This window comes from Erpetoichthys calabaricus, chromosome 10 (assembly GCF_900747795.2).
Source record: "Erpetoichthys calabaricus chromosome 10, fErpCal1.3, whole genome shotgun sequence".
Taxonomy (NCBI): domain Eukaryota; kingdom Metazoa; phylum Chordata; class Cladistia; order Polypteriformes; family Polypteridae; genus Erpetoichthys; species Erpetoichthys calabaricus.
In genome coordinates, this window is record NC_041403.2 from 122412878 (window position 1) to 122426088 (window position 13211).

Genomic DNA, 13211 nt, shown 5'->3' on the forward strand with positions numbered 1-13211 from the left:
GGACCAGCTTCAGTTTCAGGCCAGTAGACTGGACACTTATAAATTGGTCATTCCATCACAGCATCAAAGTGTTGAGCCACCAGGTTTCCATCTAGCCATAGCTTTCATTTCTGCTGCGTTAGAACACACGGCACTATTAGGGGGTCTTGTTATTCTGGCAAACCAATCCAGTTGAGATATTTAATGTAATGCAGGATTAATCCAAAGTAATTTTGTTAATAGTCCCTTGATTTTGGCAGGCTTTATAAATAATGTGCTTGTAGGGATTTCACAAAAAGCATTCATAATAAAGACGCCACTACATGATTTAAATTACCTTATAATATCTATCCAGATCCCACGCACGATGGAGAATTTAATCAAACTAAAACCAGAGGCACAACCTATCAGTGATGTAGAGCTGCTCACTCAGAAACAGCCATTAAGACAGTGATACAGGCTGCCCAATCAACTGCCTGTGCAGTTAATATAATTATTATATACTGTATAAGTTAACTAAAACTTTTACCTTTTATAATTAGGCATATAATCATTCCCAATTTTGATTTAGCAGCACCACTCCTTTAAAATTAGGAACAAAAAAACGTATGTCTTTTCCTGAAATACCTTTTAAAAAGTCCACTCTCTCTCTGTTATACTGTACAGTCTGTATATAAAATACATGTAATGGCAGTGTGGCATTTGTTTATATGTGACTGGAGCAAGAAGGGACAGTCTGGAGTTTATGGCAGAACTGACCTTAGTTGTATGCCTGCTCATCCATTCAAGATCAAGAAACATAAATGTGGTTAGTGGATGCATAATGCCCTCCATCTTCTTCTTGTCTGTCTTTTGTCTAATACCAGCGTGACAATTTATTTATATATATATATACTGTATATATATATATATATATATATATATATATATATATATATATACATATACAAAGCGATTCGAATGAAGGCTGGCACGTGAGTGAGGAGGGCCCCATCTGGCTTCCCACTCCTGACATCACGCTTCCCTCTCCCCTCAGCCTCTGTCTCAGATTAGCGCGAATAAATCGTTCCTGCAAGTGAACTATGATACTTAGTGCGATGAGATAAGTCACAAAATCAAACCCAATGTTCAAACAAATTATAGAAAAAAACCTGATATACATCCGTTAAGTAGTTCTCTCATGAAAAGTGGACAGACAGATGTTGTATTTTATATATATAGAAGGAGAGAGAGATAGTGGCAGATGGCTGGGGCTCTTGCCTGGCCAGGCCACCTCTGCAATGGAAGGACCGGGGGAGAGTGTACTCAAGGTATTATCTCTTCCCAGAGTGCTAGAGGAAAGACCCCCTGGTTTGCTGTGTTACCATGGACTCCCACAGGGCTTCAGGGAAGTTGGAGTTTGGTACAGGTCTATCGGGTCCTGTGGGTGGCTATGGGGTGCTGTAGCAAATGCAGAGCGCTTTATTGCAGCACTTCCACTACACCCGGAAGTGCTGCCAGAAGGAGAGTACAGGACATCTGGAGCACTTCCAGGTGCTCTAGAAATGAAGCCACCTTACTACATTCAGGGAGCCAGAGTTGGGAGGAAGAAAGACAAAGCTTGCTGGGAGGTGTGGAGGAGGAAGGAGAGACATAAGAAAAAAAGAAAGAAGTGTGCTTTTGTGGCATTTATTCTGGTTTTGGACTGTGCTGAACAGATGGGAAACAAAAGTGAGCTTCCCACTGGACAATAAAGAATTTTTACTTTCAACCAATACTTCTTCCAATTGAACACCAGCCAAAATACACAAAAATAATCACAAATTCTTTCCTTCCACCTCCAGTTGAGTGTTGGCCTCTGTCTTCCGACTCTGACTCCCTGAGGCGATGCAGTTGTCAGTGGTCATCCGGTGCACTTCCAGGTCATACAGAAACCAGGGCTGTCTTACCCCAACAGTGCCCTGTAGCAGAACCCAAGGACCCCGACAGGGCTGCTCTTCTAAACTCCAATTCCCATGCAACCATGCAGGAGTTCTAACCGGGGCAAACCTGGAGGGATGCTGCAACCTATCATGTTGGGGAATGAACTGCCTCTGGTACCCATGATTGCCCAGTTCATCCATTATTGCTTTACCCCAACTGGGATAAGGAATGTCAACCATCCCAGGTAGATTGCAGCGCCTTCCATGCCATTCTTCTATTATTGACAGGCCGGGCAATGGTTCAATTTCCATGCCAGTCTATTCACCTTGATATCTACATATAATAACATGTACTATCATTCTCATCATTGGATCAATGACTTCATCCATTCAACTAGGGACAAAAGACACACTAATTCAATATTAAACTTACAGCTGTTTAATTTCTGAAAAGAAACCACAGTCCTACATACTGCCATAATGTTGTGAGATCTTTTGCTGAAAAGACAAGGTAAAGGCACCAAATGTACTGTATATAGTATATTTCTGTTAGCAGGGATGATAAAAAGGTCCAAAAAGGACATACGGAGGAGTGGGATAGTTAATCATACAGTTTCCAATTCCCTCTCTACAATGGAGGAATTCCAGCTGGAAGAGGACAGCTATTCAACCTCTTTTATCAGGCCTCAAGTTAATGGAGGGTATCACATCTACTATATAAGTAACTGAGTACTTTTCTGTGTATAATATCTGTTTTTTCTCCACCCCAGGGCCTAATATTATTAGCTGACTAGAGATCCTTACCCTTGAACATGCTACATACAATTACACAAAAGTCAAATTTTCTTACTGTTGGCCAATTCTTGCTTTTCCTACTGACTGATTTTGGCTTTTGATGATGGTCATTGCTAAACACAATTTTCAAAGATGCTGTGTTCTTTTGAATTCAAATAGGTACAGTAATTAGTAGGAATGATGGGAATTTTTTGTATAAATATTATTTCACCCTGTGGCATATCCTATAAAAGTGGTAGCATCAGTAAGATTTGAATTTAACACTTTGATCTCAAATCTTATACCATTACAAAGTTTTGGAGGGTTTAGATCAAAAGCAATATATATTGAATCATGGTTTTCTTTAATGTATTACATAGAGCACTGACATTTATAGGAAGTGTATTTATGTGGAGGTTCAAATAAATTAATGTTTTAAAGACTATACAGATAAGAACAGGCAAAAAAAAAAAAATACAGTGAACTACATACAATATCCACCTCCACTATTTTCTGTCTGAGGGAACGGCACTAGTGATCTGTGCAGGCATTTAAACTGACCACAGCATGCAGTGACATGTGTTGTACCCTGGGCTTAAAGTGGGCTGATACGCTGTGCCAGAAGTTTCCTGTTTCTGCTTTGCGAACCTTATCACATCGTAGTGGCGAAATCACAGTCTGACCTACAAGGGGACATCTTAGTTCTCTACGGTATCATATGTATTTTACCATAAAGAAAAACACACTCAAAACTTGCTGAGAATAGGAATGGCCTGGTCAACACATCTCAGTGTGTTACTGATATGACCCTCATCAGGAAATTTAGGGTGAAATATGATGATGATGATGTAGATGCAGCTTGTCTCAATAGTCCTCCCTATTTGATTTTTGCAAATATCACAACATACCAACTTAAAACTGATTGGTTGTGCGGGCTATTTGACGCATATACAGTTAATACAGACTGCACCCTCAACATCATAAACATATTTAGCACACAGACTCATATCAGATACAAATCACCATACTTCATTGTTTCATTTTTAGTTTGGACTTTACGTCATAAAAAAGCAACCCTAGTTGCAACCCTAACCCTTGTTATGAGATGTTTGTAAAATTTCTCATAAGTCAAATTCATTAGCTTATGATTCTCCACAAAACATTGAACGAACATTTATTTCTCATATTCACTTGTTCATAAAGAAGGAGTTCGCTGAACCAGCCTTAATGCCTTTGTCTATCTCATGGACTGCCACTCTTTTATTTTTCTTTGCGATTCATTCCACAGTGTAACATTTTCTTCTGTAGTCAATGTCGAACATTAGCCAGATCTTGGGTCACCTTCAAGAAATATCCTACCATGAAATTTGGTAGCGCAACATTTCTAATTTCCACAAAAACAAGAAACATAAACTATGAACCAAAGATGCTACAAATTTGTCCAATCATTGACACATTTTACTACAGTGAAGCTAACCCTTGGCCTCTTACAAAATTAGCAGTATAAAATACCTCCTTCGGGTTCAACACGATAACATTTTGATTACACTTCATATGTAAATATGGCTGAAGCATTTATCCAAAGACGACTACAGATCACAAACACACATTAAATTATTTTCTTTATACAGTACAAAATATATCTTCAGTCAGGAATGCATGGTGGTGTAAGTTGTTGCATCACACCACCACGATTAGAAAAGGTGCAGTGGTAGGAATACATTCATGTATAACAGGCTACAATTAGTCCAACATAGATTACCAGGAAGTTAGCAAACCTTTGTGGTCACTCATGTCAAAATCGGCAGTAAGGCTGTGGAGTGGCAACATTCATGAGGCAATTATTTGTGATTTGAAAATGAGACACATCTATGCTGCGGTGGGATAAAAAGGCAGATTGGAAAGATTCATAAAAGTGATTAATAGACAGGTGTGTATGAACACAGGAAGAAACAATGAACACCTATAGTTTTTGACAAAATAGAAAGATTAAGAAAGTAACTTGGAGAGAACATATTTTCAAGGAGGTGAAGATTTTGGCTTCTTCCAAACAAAAGATGCAACCTTAACAGATGTAGGAACTTGAACAAAATTAAACAATGACTTGGAGCACAGTGAAAAAGAACCACATGAAAATAGGAAGGCTTGAGGTCAAGAGGTTAAGGCAGACGATCCACAGTAGGAAGTGTATTGTGAATAATAATAATAATAACAAGTTTTATTTATATAGCACCTTTCCCATGCTCAAGAAGTAAGAGGAGTCTTTAAACAGATGTACATAAAAGATGGATAAGTAGCAGGAAATGAAGATGGAAAGAATTTATAACAAGGAGTCCATGTGGAATGTATGAAAGAAAAGTATAAATGTTACCATGAAGGAAGAAAGCAAAGTTATGGCATGTTGAAGAACACAGGGGAACTGCCTTTTACTCAATAACTGACAATTTAAAAAAACACTTGGCATTGTGTAATCCTTTAATGATCACCATTGAGTAGAAAACAATTCAAGACGCACTAGTTGTTCGTTTCCCCTGTTTTAAGATTACTGTTATACCAGAATTAAGTAATAAAAATAGCCCATTCTTATTAACAAACATGCATACTGTATTTTTATATTTTTTTAAAAAGGGACGCAAACAATTTACTTACTGAAGTTCTATGACAGGCTCATCCAAAGTAAACAAAGAAACACGATTCTCTGTTCATAAAGTGCTTTGTTCTGTTTTCTAAGCCCATTATCCAATACTGTGTCATGGTTGGTCGGCTTACTCTGGCATCATCAGATGTATAATGGGATTCAACCCACACTATGGCCTGTTATGAGTAAGAGTGACAGCCCATACAGGGTGACACAAACTCAATATAGGTTAATCAATCAAACCAAAATACATTTGGGAGGGTTATGTGAGAGGAAACTTTATTATGAAATTAGTGCTGATAAATACTGATTTATGAGTCTCTTAACTATATGACAGATTACCCATTATCTGCATCTTCATCAACAATCATCAGCATTTACAATTAATGAAAAAGGGCACTGTGCTTCCTTCAGATATGAAAGTAACTTTAAACACTATGCAAATAATAAAATTAAATCTGTAGTACCTGGTGATTGGATGATTAAATGGTAAATTGATGGTAATTCATACAGATGATGTTTGGATTTGTAGATTCTTGTAAACTGAACAGCAAAAAGAAACATGCTTTGATGCTTCACACTGAATTTGTTCAAGCTGCTGTTTTAAGTTGCAGCAGAAAAGATGACTAGAGGTTGGCAGAATGGGAGAAACATGAACAATAAACAGAATTTAACCTTATGCCTTGTATCAATGGCAAGTATGCAGCTTACAAAATTATGGGTTAATAGGGGTTTCACAATTTAAAAAGTTATCAGAAAATGATCTTATTTATTTTTTTATATTTTCTACCCTGATGGTATTTTGTGGCAATAAAGTCTAGGGTTAAGGTATATTCATTTTTGGAAATTTGATGTTGTTATTGTCTGCATACAATAATACATACAGTTCCCTTTTGATCAAAATTACAAAGGTTCAGAAGCAATAGTGTCTAATAAACCACTAAAGATTTGCACTGGACAAACTCAAGAGATGTTCGATTTGTCACCAGTGAAGGCAGAAATGTACAAAGAAATTTGAGCATAAACTCATTTTATAAATATGAGCTTCTAAGTCTATTAATATAACCACAATTCTAAGTAATAAAGCAATACATTTTGAACAATGTATGTATATTTCAGCCTTCGATTATAACAAAAAGACAAATACAGTGGTGTGAAAAACTATTTGCCCCCTTCCTGATTTCTTATTCTTTTGCATGTTTGTCACACAAAATGTTTCTGATCATCAAATACATTTAACCATTAGTCAAATATAACACAAGTAAACACAAAATGCAGTTTGTAAATGGTGGTTTTTATTATTTAGGGAGAAAAAAAAAACCCAAACCTACATGGCCCTGTGTGAAAAAGTAATTGCCCCCTGAACCTAATAACTGGTTGGGCCACCCTTAGCAGCAATAACTGCAATCAAGCGTTTGTGATAACTTGCAATGAGTCTTTTACAGCGCTCTGGAGGAATTTTGGCCCACTCATCTTTGCAAAATTGTTGTAATTCAGCTTTATTTGAGGGTTTTCTAGCATGAACCGCCTTTTTAAGGTCATGCCATAGCATCTCAATTGGATTCAGGTCAGGACTTTGACTAGGCCACTCCAAAGTCTTCATTTTGTTTTTCTTCAGCCATTCAGAGGTGGATTTGCTGGTGTGTTTTGGGTCATTGTCCTGTTGCAGCACCCAAGATCGCTTCAGCTTGAGTTGACGAACAGATGGCCGGACATTCTCCTTCAGGATTTTTTGGTAGACAGTAGAATTCATGGTTCCATCTATCACAGCAAGCCTTCCAGGTCCTGAAGCAGCAAAACAACCCCAGACCATCACACTACCACCACCATATTTTACTTTTGGTATGATGTTCTTTTTCTGAAATGCTGTGTTCCTTTTACGCCAGATGTAACGGGACATTTGCCTTCCAAAAAGTTCAACTTTTGACTCATCAGTCCACAAGGTATTTTCCCAAAAGTCTTGGCAATCATTGAGATGTTTCTTAGCAAAATTGAGACGAGCCCTAATGTTCTTTTTGCTTAACAGTGGTTTGCGTCTTGGAAATCTGCCATGCAGGCCGTTTTTGCCCAGTCTCTTTCTTATGGTGGAGTCGTGAACACTGACCTTAATTGAGACAAGTGAGGCCTGCAGTTCTTTAGACGTTGTCCTGGGGTCTTTTGTGACCTCTCGGATGAGTCGTCTCTGCACTCTTGGGGTAATTTTGGTCGGCCGGCCACTCCTGGGAAGGTTCACCACTGTTCCATGTTTTTGCCATTTGTGGATAATGGCTCTCACTGTGGTTCGCTGGAGTCCCAAAGCTTTAGAAATGGCTTTATAACCTTTACCAGACTGATAGATCTCAAATTACTTCTGTTCTCATTTGTTCCTGAATTTCTTTGGATCTTGGCATGATGTCTAGCTTTTGAGATGCTTTTGGTCTACTTCTCTGTGTCAGGCAGCTCCTATTTAAGTGATTTCTTGATTGAAACAGGTGTGGCAGTAATCAGGCCTGGGGGTGGCTACGGAAATTGAACTCAGGTGTCATACACCACAGTTAGGTTATTTTTTAACAAGGGGGCAATTACTTTTTCACACAGGGCCATGTAGGTTTGGATTTTTTTTCTCCCTAAATAATAAACACCATCATTGAAAAACTGCATTTTGTGTTTACTTGTGTTATATTTGACTAATGGTTAAATGTGTTTGATGATCAGAAACATTTTGTGTGACAAACATGCAAAAGAATAAGAAATCAGGAAGGGGGCAAATAGTTTTTCACACCACTGTACATCCATCATAAAATCGGTAATGATTATATAAAATAAATATTATAAATGTAGGAATATTTGGTTTAACATACAAACACTGACATATATAAAGGTAATTTATAAATAAAATTGTATATTAGCAAACCTTAAATGTTAAAATGGAATTTGCACTTAAAAAATGTAGCTTTGGTATAACAATAACTATTATAAAAATGGTCTTGGTGAAAAACAGTTTTGCTTTGAAGATTTCTGCTATCTGGAGAATTTTCTGGGCCTAAAAGGAGGCAACAGCAATGTCTGAGATGTTCCAGCCCTTTCATCTGTACTAGACAGATCTTCTGCAGAACCCCACTTCTTTTTCGAGGTCCCACCGCTCCTGTGCAAGAACAGCATGGGCAACTTTTTGTTTTTGCGCTCAATAGCACGAGAGACTGTGAATTCTGGTAAAAAAAGGCATCATAAGAAAGATTACCAATCAAAACTTAATATACACACATATGTGTACACAGGGCAATCAATATTTTGATATTCCTTTACATTTCTCTTACATGTCACTTTTTTTAGCACACTTTATTTCTTTTAATCCTCATTTGCTATAAAACTGACATCGTCATAATAGCCTAATAACAAATAAACAATCAATATATGTCCATTGCATAACTCAAGTGTATTTCTCACCTGCATCACCCTGAAATTCATGCATTTTAAGGTAATGGTGAGGCAAACGGCCACTATAATCCCGTAGATTTTCTTTAGCCCCTTGAGGAGGGAGAAAAAAAAACATCATGAAGAAATCCTGGGTTCAAATGTTTCGAACCATACAAACTTATTATGAGTCTCACCATAGACATCAATAAGAAGCCTCATGATATGAGAATGACCATGCAGAGCTGCAATATGCAGTGCCGTATAGCCCTGGCAAGATAATACAAAGACAAATTTAGAAGACAGTTTTTAAAAATCCTGCAACTTTACGAAGTAAGCAATAAAAGCATTAGCTAGGTGGATCTCAAACATTCATAAGGAAGCTTCATGGTGAAATGCTGACAAAAGCAGAGGAAGAAGAATATGAGCAAACACAATTAAAATGTAAAAATACTGATACACCTGAAAAAACACAGACAGCATACAATTAAAAGAAACATTTGTTTTTTGTTAGAGGTAATTGTATTGATATATATATCAAAATAGTTTTGGTATATAAATTTTCTATGAAAAGAATGAGCAGTAAAGAAACCACCACCAACCAGTATGCGTTACACAACAAAATCTGAATGTAAACGGCAAAAAAAGGAAACTTCATAACATCCCTAAACACTGTATCACTGACATATAAAACTTTTATTTTGCTGCTCAAAGCAATATGACTTTTACAACCTGTTATTTTCCTGCATGGTGTTTTTCATTACTTCACCACAGGAAGGCACTACAAGAACACTTTTTGCTAAAAAGAGTAAGCTGATAAGACCCTGTATTTTTAGTTTTTCACCTTTCACTGATTTTATAGTACTCCAAGAAAGGCTAAATGAAAAGGAGGACAGGACAGGTACTTACTCCCTATGGAGCCCGCATATCAACCACAAAGAGACATGAAAGAGAAGAGCATGAAGATGAGATGTCAGAAAACAAAAATCATTTAATGTCACAAATAATAAATGAAGACACCTGTGTAGTACTGCAAAAACACAAAATTCAATCCAAACACAAACACACATTTTTATGTATATACTATATGGGACTTTACAATAATAATATTTTAAGGCAAATTTTGTTAAAGTCTAATAATCAAATTCCAAAATAAAGAGGAACCCAAAAAAAAAAATCTAGAAAGCACTAAAACCACTGATACAAAAAAAAGTTTTTGCATCTTAAAAATATGTATGTACTATCAAAAATGTATTTTCAAACAGTTCAGATGTTTACACCATTATTAATTTCAACTGACTTTGTAGGGCCATTGCATTAAAATCTGACTTCATAACACAAATAAATCCTGCCTCACACAAAATTAATTTAAAAGATTCATTACCTTTCTACCAGCCTCACATATCCATGCACAGACACTTATGAAGATGGTTAGCAGAACATGCAATCACATTTACAAAAAAACAAATATATAAAAATACACATTAATTCTCACATAGTCTCACATTCCTACAAAGTACTACCTTTCACATAAAAAGCTTTATGTTAAAATGAAGGGAAATAAAATATTCCCCAAGGTTTTATATTTACTATAGTCAAATACAAATTCACAAAACTTCCTATTCCAACACAAACACAAAGATGATGACACATAACGAAACAATATCAAGTAGATGACATTACCATTTCTCAAGGTGTGCATGCCCAGTGCATAAAATATATATTCTACATTTAGATGTATGGTAAAATAGCCTGTATGGTACAGCTGAAAAGTCAGCTGAAAGTTACTCTATCAGATAAGATCACTCTTTGTGGTTTGCTTACATATATGGGTAACCATATCCCTTGTACTTCACACCATACTGACATATCTGGAGACTAAACACTGCGTTAGCAGAGTCCTTTCTATAGTTTATAGTTCAGCTCTTAACACTGTTATACCAGCAAAGCTGACCACCAAACTTCTCGGTTTAGGACTTAGTGGCATCATCAGGAATTGAATTTTTGTCCTCTTAACTGGCTGACATCGGCATGTGTGAATTGGCAATATCACATCCTCAACATTGACCCTGAATATAGGCACTCCAAAGGGCAGTCGGCTTGTTAACCTATGAGTGTGTGGCCTGATTGTCAACAATGATGAGACAGCTTACAATGATGTTTACCTGCTGACCCAATAGTGCCAGGACAACAATCTCATCCTTAATGTCAGGAAAAATAGTAGAGATGGTCATAGACTTCAAAAAGCACACCACATTCCTATCTACACTGGAGGGTATGCTGTTGAGAGGATCAGCAGCTTTTCATTTCTTGGGGTGACTTTTACTGATGGGCTGAAGTGGGCAGAACACATTTCAGCTCTTGTCAATAAGGCTGACCAACACCTTTGCTTTCTTGAGTGTTTTAGGGAAGGTAGAATTCCTCCATCTGTTCTCACTAACTGCTGCAGGTGCACAGTGGAGTCCATCCTCAATTGCTGCACAACATCCTTCATAGCAAGAAGATTGTAAAGCTCTTTAGAGGATGGTAAAAGCAGCTAAGAATGTTACTGGCATCCATCTTCCTTTTGTAAAAGACATACTGTACAGGTATATAACACAAAGTGCCTTAAATAAATCAATCAATATTAATAAAGTCCTTGGCCATTCTGCACAGTCACTTTTCTTGCTCATCCCTTTGGCAAAGGTTCAGGGCCAAATTCTGCACCTGGCTGTAAGGTTACTGAGCAGCCAATCATAACAAAAACTGTTCATGTTCTTAACATGCAAGGGTTCTGAACAGCTAGTCATAATAACAATTCTTTACAGGGTCTTATACTGTATATATGTATGTTATGTAATTGTATATACAGTATTTGCTTTATTCTATCTATGAACATTATTTTGTGTGTATGTCTTTTTCTTGGCATTGTATTATTTTTACTTTTTTGAGGAGATATGCAAGTAAGAATTTCATAGCACTATGTAAACTAGACAATAAATTTGAACTTAAAAACAGATTTGTTAAGGGTTTTAAATCACTCTTAGATATTAGCCTTGCAGTGTAGAGTATGTGCAGTATGGTGTAGTAGCTGAGGCATTGGACTGTAATCCTCAAGGATGCTGGTACAATGTCTGCTCTTGTCTCACTGTGTAACTCTAGACTGGTTACTTAACCTCCAAATCTCATAAACAATCATTGATAAAGGAGTTAGTTAATTATAATAAAAAACATATCATTCTACTTACATGCTGCAAAAAATATATCCAGGAGCCATGATGCAAAAGGAAAGCAGAAAATTACATATTAGATTATGATGATATAAATGCAGAACAAGAAGCAACTGTGATAATTGTATACATGACCCATCAAAAATAACACTGGCCTCTGTGATTGAAGATGAAAAATGTATCTATGCTAAACTAATGGAACACTTAATCATCACAGTCTAACACCAACTCAATCAAGCTTCAGGGATATCAATCTGTCCAGTTAGGAAGCAAAAGCGATTTATGAATCAACTTCACCTGATTTGATGCAAATGAAAGTGACAATAGGTGCACTGGGGAGGCAAAAGCAAAACAACCCCCAAAAAGGAATGGTTTTGCAGGTGGTGATCACAGACAATTGCTCTCTCCTTATCCTTTCTAAATGATTCTTCTCTGGTTTTGCTAGTGTTGTTGTCACTAACGGTAGCATGAGGTAGTACTTGCAGCTGATTCTGGTTGCACAGGTAGTCCTGCTCCTCCAGGATGGCACATCCATAAATGCCATCTCAAGAAGGTTTGCTGTGCATCCTAGCGCAATCTCAAGAGCATCAAGGAGATACCAGGAGACAGGCCATTCCATGAAGAGAGCAGAAAAGGGCTGTAGAATGCATCAACCCAATATCTGCTCCTTTGTGCGAGGAGGAACAACAAGAGCACTGCCAGAGCCCTACACAAAGTCAACTCCAGCTGGCTGCTTATCTGCATGTTTCTGACCAAACTTTCAGAGACAAACTCCATGAGGGTGGAATGAGGGCCCAACGTCCACTACTGGGACCTTGGCTCACAGTTTATCACCATGCAGCTTGACTGGCATTGGTAGTTCCGGCATTGGCACCCTGTTCTCTTCACAGATGACAGCAGGTTCACTCTGAGTACATGTGACAGACATGAAAGAGTCTGGAGATGCCATGGTGAACATTGCGCAGTCTGCAACATAATCCAGCATGACTGGTTTGGTAGTGGGTCAGTAATGGTCTGGGGAGGCATACTTTGTAGGGTTGCATGGACCACCACGTGCTAGGTCACAGTACCCTGACTGCTGTTAGTTACTAGGATGAAATCATCAGAGCCATTGTGGACCTTAGGCTGGTGGAATGTGTCCTAGGTAATTCCTGGTGCAGGACAATGCCCAGCCTCATGTGACCAAAGTGTGTAGGCAGTTCCTGGATGATGAAGACAGTGATGCCATTGACTGGCCGGCACATTCCCCAGACCTGAATCTAATTTAGAACCTCTGGAATGCTATGCATCTGGGTCTGCGAGGAGATCCCTTAGGAT

General features: G+C 37.7%; 1 protein-coding gene across 1 annotated transcript in view; it reads right to left on the minus strand.

Annotated features, from left to right (window-relative positions):
• Positions 1–8069: 8069 nt before the first annotated feature.
• LOC114659393 (uncharacterized) overlaps positions 8070–13211 on the minus strand; it is a 73869-nt gene continuing 68727 nt past the window's right edge. Inside the window, exons 9-11 of the mRNA XM_051932458.1 lie at positions 8883–8994; positions 8719–8799; positions 8070–8480 (exon numbers count right to left, since the gene is read on the minus strand). Coding sequence (XP_051788418.1) covers positions 8293–8480; positions 8719–8799; positions 8883–8994 — 381 coding nt within the window. The 3' untranslated portion in view covers positions 8070–8292. The remainder of the gene's footprint in view (positions 8481–8718; positions 8800–8882; positions 8995–13211) is intronic.